The following is a 16,047-nucleotide window of genomic DNA, read 5'->3' on the forward strand; positions in this document are numbered from 1 at the left end:
CCCCCGGCCTGCCTAGATTGGTGACGCAAACGTCAGTCCAGCCCTCCCAATTTTCTCATAGGCTGAGACATTCCGGAGCTGTAGAGGACACGTGCAGGCGGTCTCACGCGGCAAGTTGTTTACCTAGAAGCTGGGGATTTTCCTTGACGACACTCTTACCCTAGACTGCCGAGTCTGCGCAGGCGCAGATGTGAGCGCCCGTAACTTTGTGGGGGGCGCTTTGAGAGCCGTCCCGTGCGTGACAAGAGCGCCCCCGCGCTGGGACTCTGGACCTGAAACTCCCAGTAGCTGGAAGGTGTGAGCATTAGGTGAAGCGGTCTTCAGGTCTCCGTACCGCGTGACGATGATGACAAAAAGATGATAGCCACCTCCCAGATTATTTTCTGTGGCCAGGCCACGCGCTTCTTATAAAGCCGGAAGAGGCGGCGGCTCACTTCCCACCGCCTCACTAATGATACTGAGATTCAGAGAGGTTACATAATCTGTCCGGAAGAACAAGCTAGTCTCTAATGGGATCATGATTTGAACCCAGATCTCCCACATAAAGAAGGCGGGTCCAAGAGCCTGCGGGAATCCTAAGCCTGTAAAGAACTCAGTAGATGAAGGGTAAAAAGGCTCTTAGTACCTGTCCTGAAAATAGTAAGCCCTCAACAAATGGTGAACATTATGATAATGACTGTATACCTAATTATAAGAATCACTTGGTCCCTTACAACTGCTGACTCAATCTCCGGGGAAGGGGCCTGAAAATCTATTTTAAAAAGCATTCCTGGTAGTTCTCATGAGCCGACAAGTTTAGGAAACATTATCGAGATTTCCTATGCGGAACCCTCATGTTGCCGCCCAGAAAAATGGGCCCTCCGGAGCTCACCTAGCACTCCCACCTACTGTTGAAGTGCCCGGGGTCAGAGATGCAAGGGTACCACATCGGCTGCATTTGTTGCTGGAGATTAAGAGTTCAGTGTGGGGGTCCAGAGTCACCAGTCTGACTGCACACAGGGCAGGGGTGGCAAGCCCTGCAGCCGACTCCACACCACACTCACCTCTGTCTCCCTGAGCCGTTTTGTTCAATTAGTATTTATTAACCCTTCTGGATGTTAGCACTGTTCTAGGCACAAAGGGGAAGAGATGTTTCCCAGTTGTCCACCTATTTCAGGTCTAGGAGTAAATGACCACAGGAGCAACTGCGTAACACCTGAGAGTTAAGTCAAGGAGTAGAAAGGGATCCAAGAAACAGCAAAATGCCCTCAGAAAAGGAATGGGGGGAAAGCTGAGAAGCCCAGACCGCAGGGTTCACCAGGCTGAGGCCCTGGGCTCATGAACACATTATCGATTCCTGGTGCCCCCTTGTGGCCACTTTTGGGATCACACTTTGCCCTGCCCAAGGTCAGGTTCCTTGGCAAAGCTCAGTCTCTTCCAGATGTATCTTCTCAACCTTCTTGTTTTACCTGCAGATCCAACACCCTTCCCACTGGTTAGGAAAAGATCTTAAACCACCACCTGGTTACTCATTACACATTTATTGTACATTTTCACAATCTGGATGCGCCACAGAATTGGGGGCATGGGGTGAGGGAAGGCGGGGCAGGGGACACTGGGATAATAAGGGGGTCTAGAACACAGCACCCCCACCCCCAGCATCTTTCCCTACCCTTTCACAACACAGCTTTGATCTCCCTGCTCCCCCTCCACACAGAAACCTTTGAGTGTGGGGGGAAGAGTTTAGGCGGTCCCTTCCAGTGGCAGGTTAAGGGACTGCACCCTCAGACCCCCAAAATTGTGCCATTAAAAAAGACGTTACATCCTTCCTTATCATTTCACCTAAGGAGGAGACAGCTCTCTCTGGGCTCCACCACCCTGGAGAGGGGAAAGAATCACCACCTTCCGGCAAGTCCCACACACACATTGGCAGTGACTAAAACCCCTGCCCCGAATTCAGGGGGGCAATCAGAGGAGCTGATAGGGCAACACCCCCCAAATGGGTGAGGAGGGCTTTCAGTCAAACCCCCAGCAGGGGTGGGGCCAGAGATTTCAGGCAGGAATTGGGAGGATTCTTTGCCCTGCCCCACTCCTCCCCAAGGCAGTGATGACCCCACACACACAGGTAGCCACCTCTCCCAAGAAAAATCAGATTGTGGCCAACCCCCAACTCTCCTGCTGGGAGGAGGAGGAGGCGGGTCAGGCAGATGGGAGGGAGGGAGACCCCATGGGAATGTCAATTGAGCACCCCACTTGAAAACTGGGGAGCAGGAATGTGGGGAGAGACTCCAAGTGGCAGAATTATTGGTCCATCATAACACACTGAACTCCAAGACACGTACACACCAGCTGGGGGGAGGGGAAGGAGGGACAAGAGGTTTGGAAAATCGGGGAAGGGGAGGCAAACTGGACTGGAGGGGCTCGGAGAGGGCAATTCTGGGGGCCAGAACAGCCTGACACCCCCAATGCCCAGGCTCCCTACCACCTGCAAGTAATGTCATGCAAATGAAAAGTGTGATACAAGGACCAGACCAATAGGGACTAACTCCTCAGTAAAAAAGAAACACAAGTTGAAAGAATGAACAGAAGCCTGATGGAGAAAAAAAGGAAACCAAAAGGGATGTCAGTATGCAAATGATGCTAATTAACATGCTGGAAGCTCCCAGAAGACCTTGGGATTCTTAGGACCAAAAGGGACCAGTCTCAGAGCCTCCCAATGATGCAAAGAAGATGCACCTAGGGAGTCCTGGACAGCTGCTTTTCTTTTTTTTTTTTTTGTCGGGGGGTGGGGTGGGGTGAGGGGGTGTATGGGGAAGACCAGGGCGGGAGGAAGGATCAGCTAAATCCAAGGGAAGGAGGGGAGGAAGAGGGACTATTGCATAGCAGATGCAAATGAAGGGAGTTGGGGCCGGTGAGGAAGAGAGGGAAAGGAGAGGAGAGGAGGGGCAAAAGGAGGCGATGGGAACCTCAGGAAGGGGTGTTAAGGACAACCGGAAAAATCTTCTAGTAATAAAACTACAAACAGACCAAATATATATAATATTATATATGTATAAATAACAGCTGGCTATTTACAAGGGGGCACACACACGACACACACACGCGGATCCCGGGGGAGGAGGGGGCTGGAAGATATGGCTGAGAGGTGGAGGAGCGGCTGGGGATGGGGGGGAGAGGCCCTTCTCTGGGCAGGGCAGGCTCCTCAGGGGTTTAAGAGCTGAAGTAAACTGCAGAGAGGGAAAGAGAAGGAAGAAGAGGGGAGAAAGAAAGAGAAAGAGAGAAAGCAGCGTGTCAGGCCCGGCCCTGCTCCCACCTTCCCCACCTCCCAGCTGGCTGACCGTCCCTTCCCCTCCTGGTCTCAGATCCTCCATCTGTAAAGCAAGGAAGCTGCACAGGTCAGCTTCAAGGTCTCCTCAACGTCACGGTATGGCTTTGGGGCCACAGACCCCGAATCCTCGGAGCCTCTGAGACCACAGCTCTCAACCAATAGGGTGGTTGGCTTCCTAGCCATTTCTCAAGCCCCTGAGTCTTCGCTGCTCCCCCACACCCCAATTCCAGGGTTCCCATACTGGACAAACCCAAAGGGTCCTCAAGGGAGCAGTGGAGATCTCCACCGGCTTTCCGGTTTCCAAAAATCTTACCAGAAATTGCCCAGAACCAGGCAAAGTACAAGCTCAACAACATTGAGGTTTGGGGTGCTAGATGAATCAGAACTGCTATTGGCAGCTCTGTGTGCTCTTTGCTGAATAGTAAAAACGAGGTTAATGACCTTCAAAACCCAGACGTCAGGGGGGAAACCTCTCCAACAAAGGGGCCCGGCCACTCCCGCCCGACTCACCAATGATGATGATGAGGATGATGGCGCAAATCACTCCCAAGATGATCATCATCTGGGGGCGAGAAGGGCCGGTCAGGGAGACAGGCGGGGACACTCCCGGCCACCCACCACTCCTCCGGCCTCCACCCTTACCTTGAGGTTTTTCCACCAATATTTGCGCTTGAGCTTGGCTGCACTTGTTTCAAACTGGGAGGCCCCCGCCTGGAGTGCGTCGGCGCGGTCGTCCAGTTCCGACAGCTTCTGGTCCCGCTCCAGGACCTTGTCCACGTTCACCCTCATAATGTCCACCACCTGCGGGAAGGGCGCGGGGATGGGGGGGGGAGACCCATCTCAAAGGGCTCTCCTCAGCCAGGAGCCCACGTACGAGACATGCACCCTAGGGCTGTCTGGCTGACATGCAACAACATATGCGGAGCATGCCCAGCACACCTGGGGACATGCAAGGAGCACACGTCAGAGGCATGCTGGTGGCCAGACATCTCATATCACAGCAGCACCCTCTATTTACCGAGCCTCAAGCAGCCTGCGGGTCACGAGAGCACACCCGCCCAGGGTGAAACGGCGCAGGCCAGCAAGGCTAACACCCCACGGCCCTCCCAATTACACGACGTCAGGAACGCGGCTTGGTATGTTTTTGTCTCCGAACGCGAAAACGTGAACTGCCATCACCCTCAACCCACGATGGACCCCCAGACCGCTTTGCCATCCTCAGGGTCGTTCCCACTGCCTCTGCCCCCCCCACAACTCACCTCATCCACCTGGGCCTGGGTCTGCTGCAGTCTCCTGTTACTGGTGAGGTTTGGAGGGGGCGCGGGGGGGCCTCCCTCCCCAGCTGGGGCGGCGGGGGGTGCGGTCGCAGCGGTTGCCGACCTGAGGGGCACCGACGGATTAAGATCCAGGCCCTGGAGCCCTCGGCCCCGCAGCGAGGGCTCCGCCCATCCGTCTGTCCATCCATCCGTGCCCCCCTTCCTCCTTCTCGGGAGGAGAGCCACCCGAAGGGAGCCATGGCCTTCGCCCGGCCCCGCGGGCAAGCGGCCGCGTGACCTTGAGGGAGGCCCCCTCCCCCCTCCGGGCCTCAGTTTCCCCGCCTGTCAAATGAGGGCGACCTCACAGCCACGGTCGGGGGGACCCGCAATGAAAGGCGGCAGCGATGACAGGGGCGGGGCGGGCGGACCCTGCGTCTGCTCCCTCCGGCGCCAGCGCCCGCGCGGCCGGCCGGGGACCCGGGGCTCTCCGGCTGCCCGCGCGCCGTCACGGGCGCCGGCCTGGCCTCCGGGCGCGCGGGGGGCGCGGGCTGGACCCCGAGCCCTTCCCAGGCTCGGACGCAGGGGCGGCGGCCGGCGCGGGCAGCCGGGGCGGGCGCAGGCGGCCGACTCACATGGCGGGGGCAGCGGGCGGAGGACTTGGCAGCAGCAGGGGTGGCGGTGGCGGCGGCGGCGGCTCGCGCTGGCTCCGACTGGCGCTGGCTGCCCGGGACGGGAAGATGGCGGCCGCACGTCACCCACATCCGGGCACTGCGGGCGGGGGCGGGGCGCCGCGGGCCACTCGGCGGCAGCCGGGCCGCGGGGGCGGGGCGTGGGGGCGGGGCGCGGGGAGCGCAGCCCGCCCGCGGCGGGGCCCGCGAGGCGGGGCCCCCGGCCTCTCCCTCCACGGCCCGAGCCTGGGGGCCGCGGCCTACCCACACCCATGGCCCGGCCCTGATGGCACCCCTCGGCCCCAAACACCTCCTCCGTGAGACCCGTCCGCACCCCACCCCGACCCAGGTCTCAGCCCGCCCCCACGGTCCCAACGCCTGTTGACCGGTCTTCGGCATTTCAGATACGGGCGGGAGATGGGAAATCAGAAGGGTCACGTGCAGGTTCCGGGGCGATGCAGACAGGCGAGACCCCGCGGCTGAGGTGGAGTGGTGGCAGCTGGTCCCCAAAGCTTGCCCGCAGGTGGAGATCTCAAAGGAGGTCTGGGACAAGGAACTCTCTCCTCACAGCTGGGGTTCAGACCAGGGGTCCTTGGCAGCCTGGGCCTGACCGACAAGAGGCAAGCTTAGGGGCCTAGGAGGAAGGCAAGAGGCTGCCCCGTGGCGCTGCTTCAGGTGCGCCTGCAGACTGGCCCAAACCTGGCTCTGACCCAGAGTTGGATCAGCTACCCTGCAGCGGGAGGGCTCAGCCTCTGACCCCAGGCGAAAGGACAGAACTTTAGCTTTTACGTTTTGTTTTTTCCCTGGGGGGGCAGGACAGTAAGGAGGCAAAGGCAGTCCCTGCCTCCTGGGAGTGACCTTGGATAGCCCTTTGCCTGTCTCTGGACCCCAAATAGATTACATACTAGACACTACAGGGGTATTTGTTAAATGGCTTGATCCGGGACATGGTAGGAGATTATCCCCGGCCCCTTCCATCCCTGACTTGTCTCTGTTTAGATCCTCCAAACAGACCCAGCAGTTCACACACCCCCTCTGCTCATTCTCAGCAGGACTGGTCCCCTCAGAGAGGACAGGCTGAGAACAGGTGAGCTGCCTGTCCTGTGGGGTAGGTCAGATCAGCCTAAAGAGTAAAGAAGGTGGTACCTTGGGGGGGGGGTGGCTAGTGGCCCTGGAGCGAGGGTGCTCACTGCAACCCTGGAAGTGGGCAGAGGGGGCTGGTGGCCTTGGTCTCTGAGACAAACAGGAGCTGGCTTCCTCCCTCCCCCACCCAGGCCTCCCAGGGCCTCCGGGTGTGACAACCTCCCCCATGCAGCACCCCACCCCCTCCCAGCAGAAGCCTGGGCCAGGCTCTGTCACCAGAGGTGTCATTTCCCAGCTGTGTGGGGGAGGTGAGTGAACAGGGAGTGTGTGCGGGGTGCGGGGACTCAGCAGATCTAAGATGCGATGCTCTCAGCTTCTCCCCCTCCTGGGCGCTGCCACTGCCCTGGTCCCATGCACTCACACACACACACACACACACACACACACACACACAGTGTCTGGGTGGCTCAGTCAATGTGAAAAGGAAGAAAAGAACAGCTTCCCTGAGGGTCCTAGATGACGCTGCAGGGGGCTAGCTCTTGCTTTTTGGCCCTGAGACTACTCTGCTTTCTAGCTAGAGAACAAAAATGCCAGATTCCAGGCTTTTAAGTTCAAAAGCTGTGGTGTCTGTGTCTAAGACAGATTAAGGTTGGAAGGAGATACAAAGAGGCTGGACTTCCCACCGCCACCCTGTCCCAACACCCTAAGCTGGCAGGGGGCAACCAGTGGAGGACCAAACAAGATGTTAGACAGGGGGTTAGGAGTGATCCCCATTCCTGGATGGTCAAGTCCAGGGGACGTGCAAGGGACAGAACCTGGGATAAATTGGAGGAGCTAAGGCCATGGGGTGTGGCTTGGAAAGCTGGCACATTGCTGTTGCCCTCAGAGTCTGGGGGCGGCAGCAGCAGAATCGAGATGGGAGCATGGAGTTCTCTTGTGGCACAGTGGGTTAAGGATCCTTGGGTCGCTGCTGTGGCATGGGTTCAGTGCCCACCCTGGGTGAGGCTGTGTATGATCCATGGAGGCGGAGTCTCAGGAGGATTTATCTTGAAGACAGGACTCTCATTGAGCAGCCCTCTCCACCCACCCCACCTTTGCTGGTGTGCTAAGGAACTCCCCAAATTTTGATGAGTGCTGGAGGCAGGAGAAGAGGAGGGATGGGGAGACCCAGTTCACCTGGAAATGACTAAGAGAATGTTTTCTGCAGGCAGATAGAGTGGAGACCCAAAACAGAGGTAAACGGAACTAAAGAAAGAGAATGCATCTGCAGAGTTCCCGACGTGGTGCAGCAGAAACGAATCCGACTAGCATCCATGAGGACTTGGGTTGATTCCTGGCTTCATTTGGTGGGTTAAGGATCTGGCATTGCCGTGAGCCGCCACGTGGAGCCCAGACGTGGCTCGGATCCCATGTTGCTATGGCTGCAGTGTCGGCCGGCAGCTGCAGCTCCGATTCAAGCCCTCGTCAAGGGTTGGCAGCCAGTTCTCTGGGCGCCACTGTCAAGGCTCCTTCCAAAGATGTGGGAGGAAGTCCAAGTTCACTTCTAATGAGGACCTCCAGGAATTCTGCTGTAGATGACATGGAGGAAACCTTTCATGAAGTTTAATAGTTTTCCTTTATTGTTTTTTCCTCTTCTAACAACTGACTGTAGGTTGGGGTGGAAGGGGGCTGGGTCATTGCCACGGTGACTCATGAAGCTGCTCCATCCACATGGGTCAAAACTGACCCAACTAATAATTAATTTCAGAGACCTTGTGTGTCCCTCAACACAGCAAGGTAAAGAAAAGGCCTTCTAATGAGGAGAAGTGGCCCCCTGGGAATGCTGCCTGGAATGCGGCCCGAGGGGCTGACCCCGCCACCCTTGTAGTCATCTACCCTACCCCGTGACCTCTGGCTCTGCCCTCCAATCTGGAAGGCTTGGGGGCTGCCTGCCAAGCCCTGGGATCCTGGAGAGAAGGGAAACTGCCAGGAACCTGCTGAGCGCAAGGTGCCCTACTTGGATGCCACCTGCCTCCAGTTCCCTTTTTTTTTTTTGTCTTTTTAGGGCAACACCCAAGTCATATGGAGGTTCCCAAGATAGGGGTCTAATCGGAGCAGTTGCTGCCGGCCTACACCACAGCCACAGCAACGCCAGATCCTTAACCCACTGAGTGAGCCAGGGATGGAACCCGCAACCTCATGGTTCCCAGTCGGATTAATTTCCGCTGTGCCACCACAGGAACTCCTGAAAACAATGATTATATGTTTTTTAAATTCATGGTTATATTTTAAACTAGGTAATAGGAAACAAAATGTAAGAGAGGGAGTTCCTGTTGAGCACAGCAGAAACGAATCCGACTAGTATCCGTGAGGATGAGGGTTCCATCCCTGGCCTCACTCAGTGGGTCGGTGACCCAGCGTTGCTGTGAGCTGTGGGGTAGGTCACAGGTGTGGCTTGGATAAAAAGCAAAAAAATATATATATATACGTATATATATGTGTGTGTGTGTATGTACACATATCTACGCATAAAAGGGTGAACAACAAACCCGTGCTCTGAGCCACCCAAGGCCGCTGCCCCACACATCTGCTGTTTCCAGTCTTAGAAATGCTCTGGAATGATTGCTGCAGAGACAAACATAAACGTACATACTGCTTTTTTTCTTTTAAAGAATACAAATGCTAACGGACTATATGCATTTCCCCTTCCTTTTTTTTTTTTTTTTTAATTTTCCAATCACAGGTTTTTTTTTTTTTCCCTTTTTCTCTGTAGTATCTGTTTCTTCCAGATTTCTTTGCTAGCCTTCCGTCCTTCTTTCCTCCCTCCCTTCCTCCCCCCCCCACTCTCTTTCTTCTTTTTAGGGCCGCTCCTGCGGCATGTGGAGGTTCCCAGGCCAGGAGTGGAATCAGAGCTGCAGCTGCCATCCTACGCCACAGCCGCAGCAATGCCAGATCCGAGCTGTGTCTGCAGTCTACACTGCAGCTTGTGGCACCATCGGATCCTTAACCCAGTGAGCCAAACCCACATCCTCATGGATACTAGTTGGGTTCTTAACCCGCTGAGCCCCAGCGGGAACTCCATGAAGGTTCTTTTTTAAAAGATTTTATTGAAGTATAGTTGATTTACAATGTTACTTTCCGCCAAACAGCAAAGCCATTCGGGTATAAATTCTTTTTCATATTCTTTTCTATCAGGAATAGAATAGGCTATCACAGGATAGTGAGTATAAATCCCTGTGCTATACAGTAGGATCTTGTTTATCCAACCTGTAATACTAATCCCCACATTTGCTAATCACAAACTCCCACTTCCGTCCCCCCCCGCCCCGCAACCACAAGTCTGTTCTCTAAGTCTGTGAGTCTGTTTCTGTTTTATAGATAAGTTCTAAATGAGGGCTCTTTCATTCTACAATCCCAGGCACTGTGCTGGCGCCGGGAGTCACAATAATTCACAAGAAAAGAGATCATTAAAACACAGCATGTTTGTTAATTATACCTCAATAAAGCTGGAAGGGGGGAAAAAAAAAACACCCACCATGATCTTGGATGTAATGCTCAAGACACTCGCCAACACAGCTCAGACAGACCTAAACCAGAAGCGAGACTCAGGGCTCACGTGACTGGAATGAAGCTGCAAACGGCAGGATCCAGGCACCCTCCTGACGTCATCAGGGATCTGGTTCTGTTTCCAGCTCTGCTGGCCTCTCACTTAGCTTCCTTTCCAAACAGGGATCATAAGCAGCTGCAAGCTCAAATTCTTTTAAAAAGCTAGTTTTTTGGTTTTTGGTTTTTTTTAATGAATGTGCTTCAAAATTCCTCAATTTCCAAAAAAAAAGAAAAAAACATTTTAACTTCCAAAAGTTCTGCCGTTCCCTGGGGGCTCAGCAGGTTAAGGACTCAGCATCGTCACTGCTGTGGTGTGCAGGTTAGATCCCTGGCTCCAAAGCTTTTGCACGCTACGGGCGCAGCCAAAAATAAATAAATAAATAAACAACCGCAAGTTCAAAAAAAAAAAAAAAAAGGATAAAATCTTTTTAATTAAAAAATCCCTCTAATTCCAAAAGTTCAAAAGAACACATGAAGAAAGTCTCCCACCCTCCCAGCCTCTGCCCTCAACCACCAGTTTCTGCCAGTACAGCGTGCCCCCCCTCTGTGCACATAGCTTTCCTTTGTTTTGTTTTGTTTTTAAAACAAATGTAAGAAACTGCATGAACTGTTCTGTAACTTGCTTTTGTCAGTCAAGAAAGAATCTTGGAGATTGTTCCATAATGGTGTATGAGGTTGGCTGCACGGTATTACACCGTAATGAAATTTAACCAAGCCCCTGTTGACAGACTGCTGTTTCCAGTCTTTCGCCAAAACAAGCAAAGCCTGCGAAGAACAATCTATAAGTGCCTATGCGATCGTGGGCAAATATATAGGGCTAGTTCTTAGAGGGGAAAATCCATGGTCAAGGGGCATGGGTCTTTGTGATTTTTATTTTCTTTTTAGGGCCGCACCCGCAGCATTTGGAAATTCCCAGGCTAGGGGTCAAATCGCAGCTACAGCTGCTGACCTACACCACGGCCACAGCAACACGGGATCAGAGCCACGCCTTGACCTACACAACTCAAGGCAACGCCGGATCCTTAACCCACTGAGCAAGGCCAGAGATCGAACCCGCATCCACATGGATCCTGCTTGGGTTCCTTAACCGAGGAGCCATAAGGGAAACTCTGTGATTGTGATTTTTATTTGATGGAATATTGCCAAGTTGCTCTCAGCTGGATATGTTGTCACCTTTTACTCCCAGCAACAAACAGGTGAGGCCTGTTGACTGGAACCCATACCCTCTTTAAACTCTATGAAACTTTCTGGACCATGCAAATGTAGGGTAGGCATGATTTGCGTTTCTCTTACCGTGAATGAAGCTAGCTCTCTCTTCATATATTTGAGAGTTCTTTATATCTCCTTTTCTGTGAAATATCTGTGAATTTTTTTCTACATTTTTATTGGGTCGTCAGTATTTTTCCTATAGATTTTTTTTTTTTTGTCTTTTTGCCATTTCTTGGGCTGCTTCTGCAGCATATGTAGGTTCCCAGGCGAGGGGTCAAATAAGAGCTGGAGCCGCCGGCCTACCCCAGAGCCATAGCAACGCGGGATCCGAGCAGCATCTGCAACCTACACCACAGCTCACGGCCACGTGGGATCCTTAACCCACTCAGCAAGGCCAGGAATCGAACCCGCAACCTCATGGTTCCTGGTCCGATTCCCTCATGGTTCCTGGTCCGATTCGTTAACCACTGAGCAACGGACGGGAACTCCTAATAACCTTTATTGACCAATCCCATTTCCCTACGGAATTTTAGTCTTCTATTTTTAAATTATAAAAAATACTCTATTTTTAAATGATAAAAAAGTGCTTTCACACTGTTGTGCCTCCAATCTCTAGAACTCTTTCGTCTTGCAAAACTTAACCTCTCTACCATTAAACAACTCCCCATTTTCCTCTCCCCCAGCCCTTGGCAACCCCCGTTCTACTTTCCATGGCTATGAATTTGAGCCACCCCCCAGTACGTCATATAAATAGATCAAGCAGTATTTGTCTTTTCATGACTGGCTTATGCTGATTAATAAAGCCACTAATCTCATAATAAAATGAAAATCTATTTTTGACGCTAATTGGCAAAGTCTCTGGTGTTGACTAAGAGAAGTTGAAGTGCTTGTAGCAGCTGCTCCTGGAGTGTGGATGAAGGAATTGGGGTATAGGCAGGTTAAGTGACCTGTTGGTGATCGTACAGCCGAGGAGAGAGGGTGTACCTTACACCTGCGTCTGGCTCCACAGCTTTTGCTCCCAGTCTTTCTTCCCTGAGCCAGGGCTCACATAGGAAAGTCATGGCGAGGAGTTCCCATCCTGGTGCAGCGGAAACGAATCCAACTAAGAAACATGACGTTGCAGGTTCGATGCCTGGCCTTGCTCAGTGGGTTAAGGATCCGGTGTTGCTGTGAGCTGTGGTGTAGGTTGCAGACGTGGCTCAGATCTGGCGTGGCTGTGGCTGTGGTGTAGACCGGCAGCTGTAGCTCCAATTAGACCCCGAGCCTGGGAACCTCCACATGCCGCGGGTGAGGCCCTAAAAAGACAAAAGACAAAAAAAAAAAAAAAAAGCCATGGCCGTGGCGAGCGTGTGCAAAGAGTTCCCTTGTGATGCAGTGGATTAAAGATCTGGCTTTGTCACTGCAGAGGCTGCGTCACTGCTGTGACCCAGGTTTGATCCCTGACCTGGGAATTTCTACATGCTATGGGCACTGCCAAACCAACAAACAACAACAACGGTCAGGGCATGGAGCCCAGGAGCATGAAGACAAGAGGTGGATAAAGTCACCCAAGGAGTAGCGACCATCAACATTTAAGGGGCAAGTGAGGGAGACAACGCAGCAGTGTGTCCCCAGGGACGGGCCGCCTGTGCGCTCGCGGTCAGTACTCGTTAGATGAACCTAAGGAGCAGCTAGAACAGCAGCGGGAGGTAAGCCAGGGAAAGGAATTTTCAGAAACAGAGAACAAATTTCAATCAGGGGAGTGTGAGCATATTGGAAAGAGATCAAGCTGAAGTCTGAGAAACCTCTGGATTTACCAACAAGACAGTCATTGGCAATGAGCAGTTTCTTGGGGTTGTACGCGCAGATAAATGTTTAACAACTCACTCTTGGAGTTCCCGTGTGGCGCAGAGGAAAGGAATCCGACTAGGGACCGTGAGGGTGCAGGTTCGATCCCTGGCCTCCCTCAGTGCTTTAAGGGTCCAGTGTTGCTGTGAACTGTGGTGTAGGCCAGCGGCTGTAGCTCCAATTCGACCCCTAGCCAGGGAGCATCTACATGCCGCCGGTGTGGCCCTAAAAAGCAAAACAAAAAAAACTTACTTTCCAAAAAAAGTATTCATGTATGCAGGTACAAAGTTAATTATAAAAATCTATTTATTTATTTATTTTTTAATTTTTATTTATTTTTTTTTTTTGCCTTTTTGCTATTTCTTGGGCCGCTCCTGTGGCATATGGAGGTTCCCAGGCTAGGAGTTGAATCAGAGTTGTAGCCACCAGCCTACACCAGAGCCACAGCAACGCGGGATCCGAGCCGCATCTGCGACCTACACCACAGCTCACGGCAACACTGGATCCTTAACCCACTGAGCAAGGGCAGGGACCGAACCCGCAACCTCATGGTTCCTGGTCCGATTCGTTAACCACTGCGCCATGACGGGAACTCCTAAAAATCAATTTTATTGATATATGGGGGAGGGATAAATTAGGCGATTGGGACCGACATACAGACACTACTGTATCTAAGATAGACAGGTAACCAGCACCTGCTGTAGAGCAGGGGTAAATTTTTCCACACTGCAGTAACCTATATGGGAAAAGAATTTGAAAAGGAATGGAGGCGTTCCCGTCGTGGCAGCGCAGTGGTTACAGAATCCGACTAGGAACCATGAGGTTGCGGGTTCCATCCCTGGCCTTGCTCAGTGGGTTAAGGATTCGGTGTTACCATGAGCTGTGGTGTGGGTCGCAGACGTGTCTCGGATCCCGTGTTGCTGTGGCTCTGGCGTAGGCCGGTGGCTACAGCTCCAATTAGACCCCTAGCCTGGGAACCTCCACATGCCGCGGGAGCGCCTAAGAAAAAGGCAAAATGACAAAAATAAAAAGGAATGGATATGTATATATGTACAACTGATTTCCTTTGCTGTACACCTAAACTAACATAACTTTGTAAGTCTATTATACTCCATTAAAATATATTAAAAATAATTTTATTTTGATTTATTTATTATTTTTTTAGTCTTTTTAGGGCCTCACCCACGCGGCATATGTAGGTTCCCAGGCTAGGGGTTGAATTGGAACTGGAGCTGCCAGCGTACAGCACAGCCACAGCAACGAGGGATCCTTAACCCACTGAGCAAGGCCAGGGATTGAACCCTCAACCTCATGGTTCCTAGTGGGATTCGTTTCCGCTGCACCACAAAGGGAACACCTTAAAAATAATTTTAAAAAATTTTACTGATATAAAGGATCTTTAACACAGAATCTGCAAACAGAATATACAATTCTCAGAGTTCCCATCGTGGCTCAGTGGCTAACGAATCTGACTAGGAACCATGAGGTTGAAGGTTTGATCCCTGGCCTCGCTCAGTGGGTTAAGGATCCAGTGTTGCCATGAGCTGTGGTGTAGGTTGCAGACGCGGCTCGGATCCCGCGTTGCTGTGGCTCTGGTGTAGGCCGGTGGCTACAGCTCCGATTAGACCCCTAGCCTGGGAACTTCCATGTGCCATGAGTGAGGCCCTAAAAAGACAGAAAGACAAAAAAAAAAAAAAAAAAAAAAAAAGTATATATATATACATATATATACACACACACACACACACACACAATTCTCTTGGAGTTCCTGTCGTGACTCAATGGAAACTAACCTGGCTGCTATGCATGAGGTTAAAGAGCCAGCATTGCTGTTAGCTGTGGTGTAGGTCACAGATGCAGCTCAGATCTAGTGTGGCTGTGGTGCAGGCCAGCAGCTGTAGCTCTGATTCAACCCCCTAGCCTGGTAACTTCCATATGCCAAGAGTGTGGCCCTAAAAGGCAAAAACAAATAAACAAACAAAAAACCATACACACATATATATATATACACACATATATATCATGTTCTTTATTGCAAATTCTACTTTTGTATCCATGATTTCATAAATGGAGTTGTATCTTAAGTATAAGTGTAGTTCCAACATGAATGTTGGCTGATATTTTTATTTACATTTTTATGACAAAAATGAAATACTGAAGATATATGAAACTTCACAGGATCCTCAATGATTTGAGTGACTTCTTTGCTGAATCTGATAACAGTTTTCAAACCCTGGGAGAATATTTCCTCCATTTTTGGGGGTGGCTATTCATGATGTAACAATTACAGACAAGAAAGAGATTTATTCTGCATTATTAACATTTTTTCCATCACTTTTTTTTTTTTTTTTTTTTTTTGTCTTTTCTAGGGCCGCACCCGCGGCCCATGGAGGTTCCTGGGCTAGTGGTCTAATCGGAGCTGTTGCTGCTGGCCTACACCAGAGCCACAGCTCACGGCAATGCCAGATCCTTAACCCACTGAGCAAGGCCAGGGAATCGAACCCTCAATCTCATGGTTCCTAGTTGGATTCGTTAACCACTGAGCCACAACGGGAACCCCCACCACCTTCTTAAATCTAGACAATCAACAAAGCCTGATAGGTAGCATTGGCCAATTCTGTAGTGTAAATACTCCTGTTCAGGCCATTGTCAAACTACTAACCCGATGTCACTAAGTTGGAAAGATAACACAGCAGTATCATTTTATAGTATTCCCACCAAACAGATACAATAAAGGTAAATAACCTCAAAGGCATATAACAGTACATTTAGAACATAACCAAGAAATAATGCATTTTGATTATTTATCACCTCCGTTTAAAAACATGATTTACAGAGTTCCTGTCGTGGCGCAGTGGTTAACAAATCCGACTAGTATCCATGATAGACCACGGGTTCAATCCGTGCCTAAAAAGACAGTAGAACAAAATGAAAATGTAATTTATTTAATTGCAAGTTTGCATAATTTAACTTTTAAAATATATATATTTTTAAAATCTTTTTAGGGTTGCACTCGCAGCATATGTAAGTTCCCAGGCTAGGGGGATCTGCCTTCACCACAGTCACAGCAACCCAGATCACAGCCACCACCCACATTGGATCCTTTAACCCA

The 16,047-nt window shown here is 51.4% G+C and overlaps 1 protein-coding gene across 1 annotated transcript; it reads right to left on the reverse strand.

The window, feature by feature from the left end:
* Positions 1,502-5,338, reverse strand: VAMP2 (vesicle associated membrane protein 2). The gene is made up of 5 exons (XM_003358281.5): positions 5,196-5,338; positions 4,567-4,687; positions 3,950-4,108; positions 3,818-3,869; positions 1,502-3,206 (listed from the first exon to the last, which is right to left on the reverse strand). Coding segments are annotated over exons 1-5 (351 nt in total). The 5' UTR covers positions 5,198-5,338; the 3' UTR covers positions 1,502-3,189.

The sequence above is a fragment of the Sus scrofa genome, chromosome 12 (genome assembly GCF_000003025.6).
Source record: "Sus scrofa isolate TJ Tabasco breed Duroc chromosome 12, Sscrofa11.1, whole genome shotgun sequence".
Lineage (NCBI taxonomy): Eukaryota > Metazoa > Chordata > Mammalia > Artiodactyla > Suidae > Sus > Sus scrofa.

Coding starts and splice junctions, on each gene's coding strand:
- VAMP2 (XM_003358281.5), bottom strand. Junction 4,109..4,566: donor CCCAGGCCCAGGTGGATGAG/GTGAGTTGTGGG, acceptor CCCTTCCCGCAG/GTGGTGGACATTATGAGGGT. Junction 3,870..3,949: donor ATTGGTGGAAAAACCTCAAG/GTAAGGGTGGAG, acceptor TCTCGCCCCCAG/ATGATGATCATCTTGGGAGT.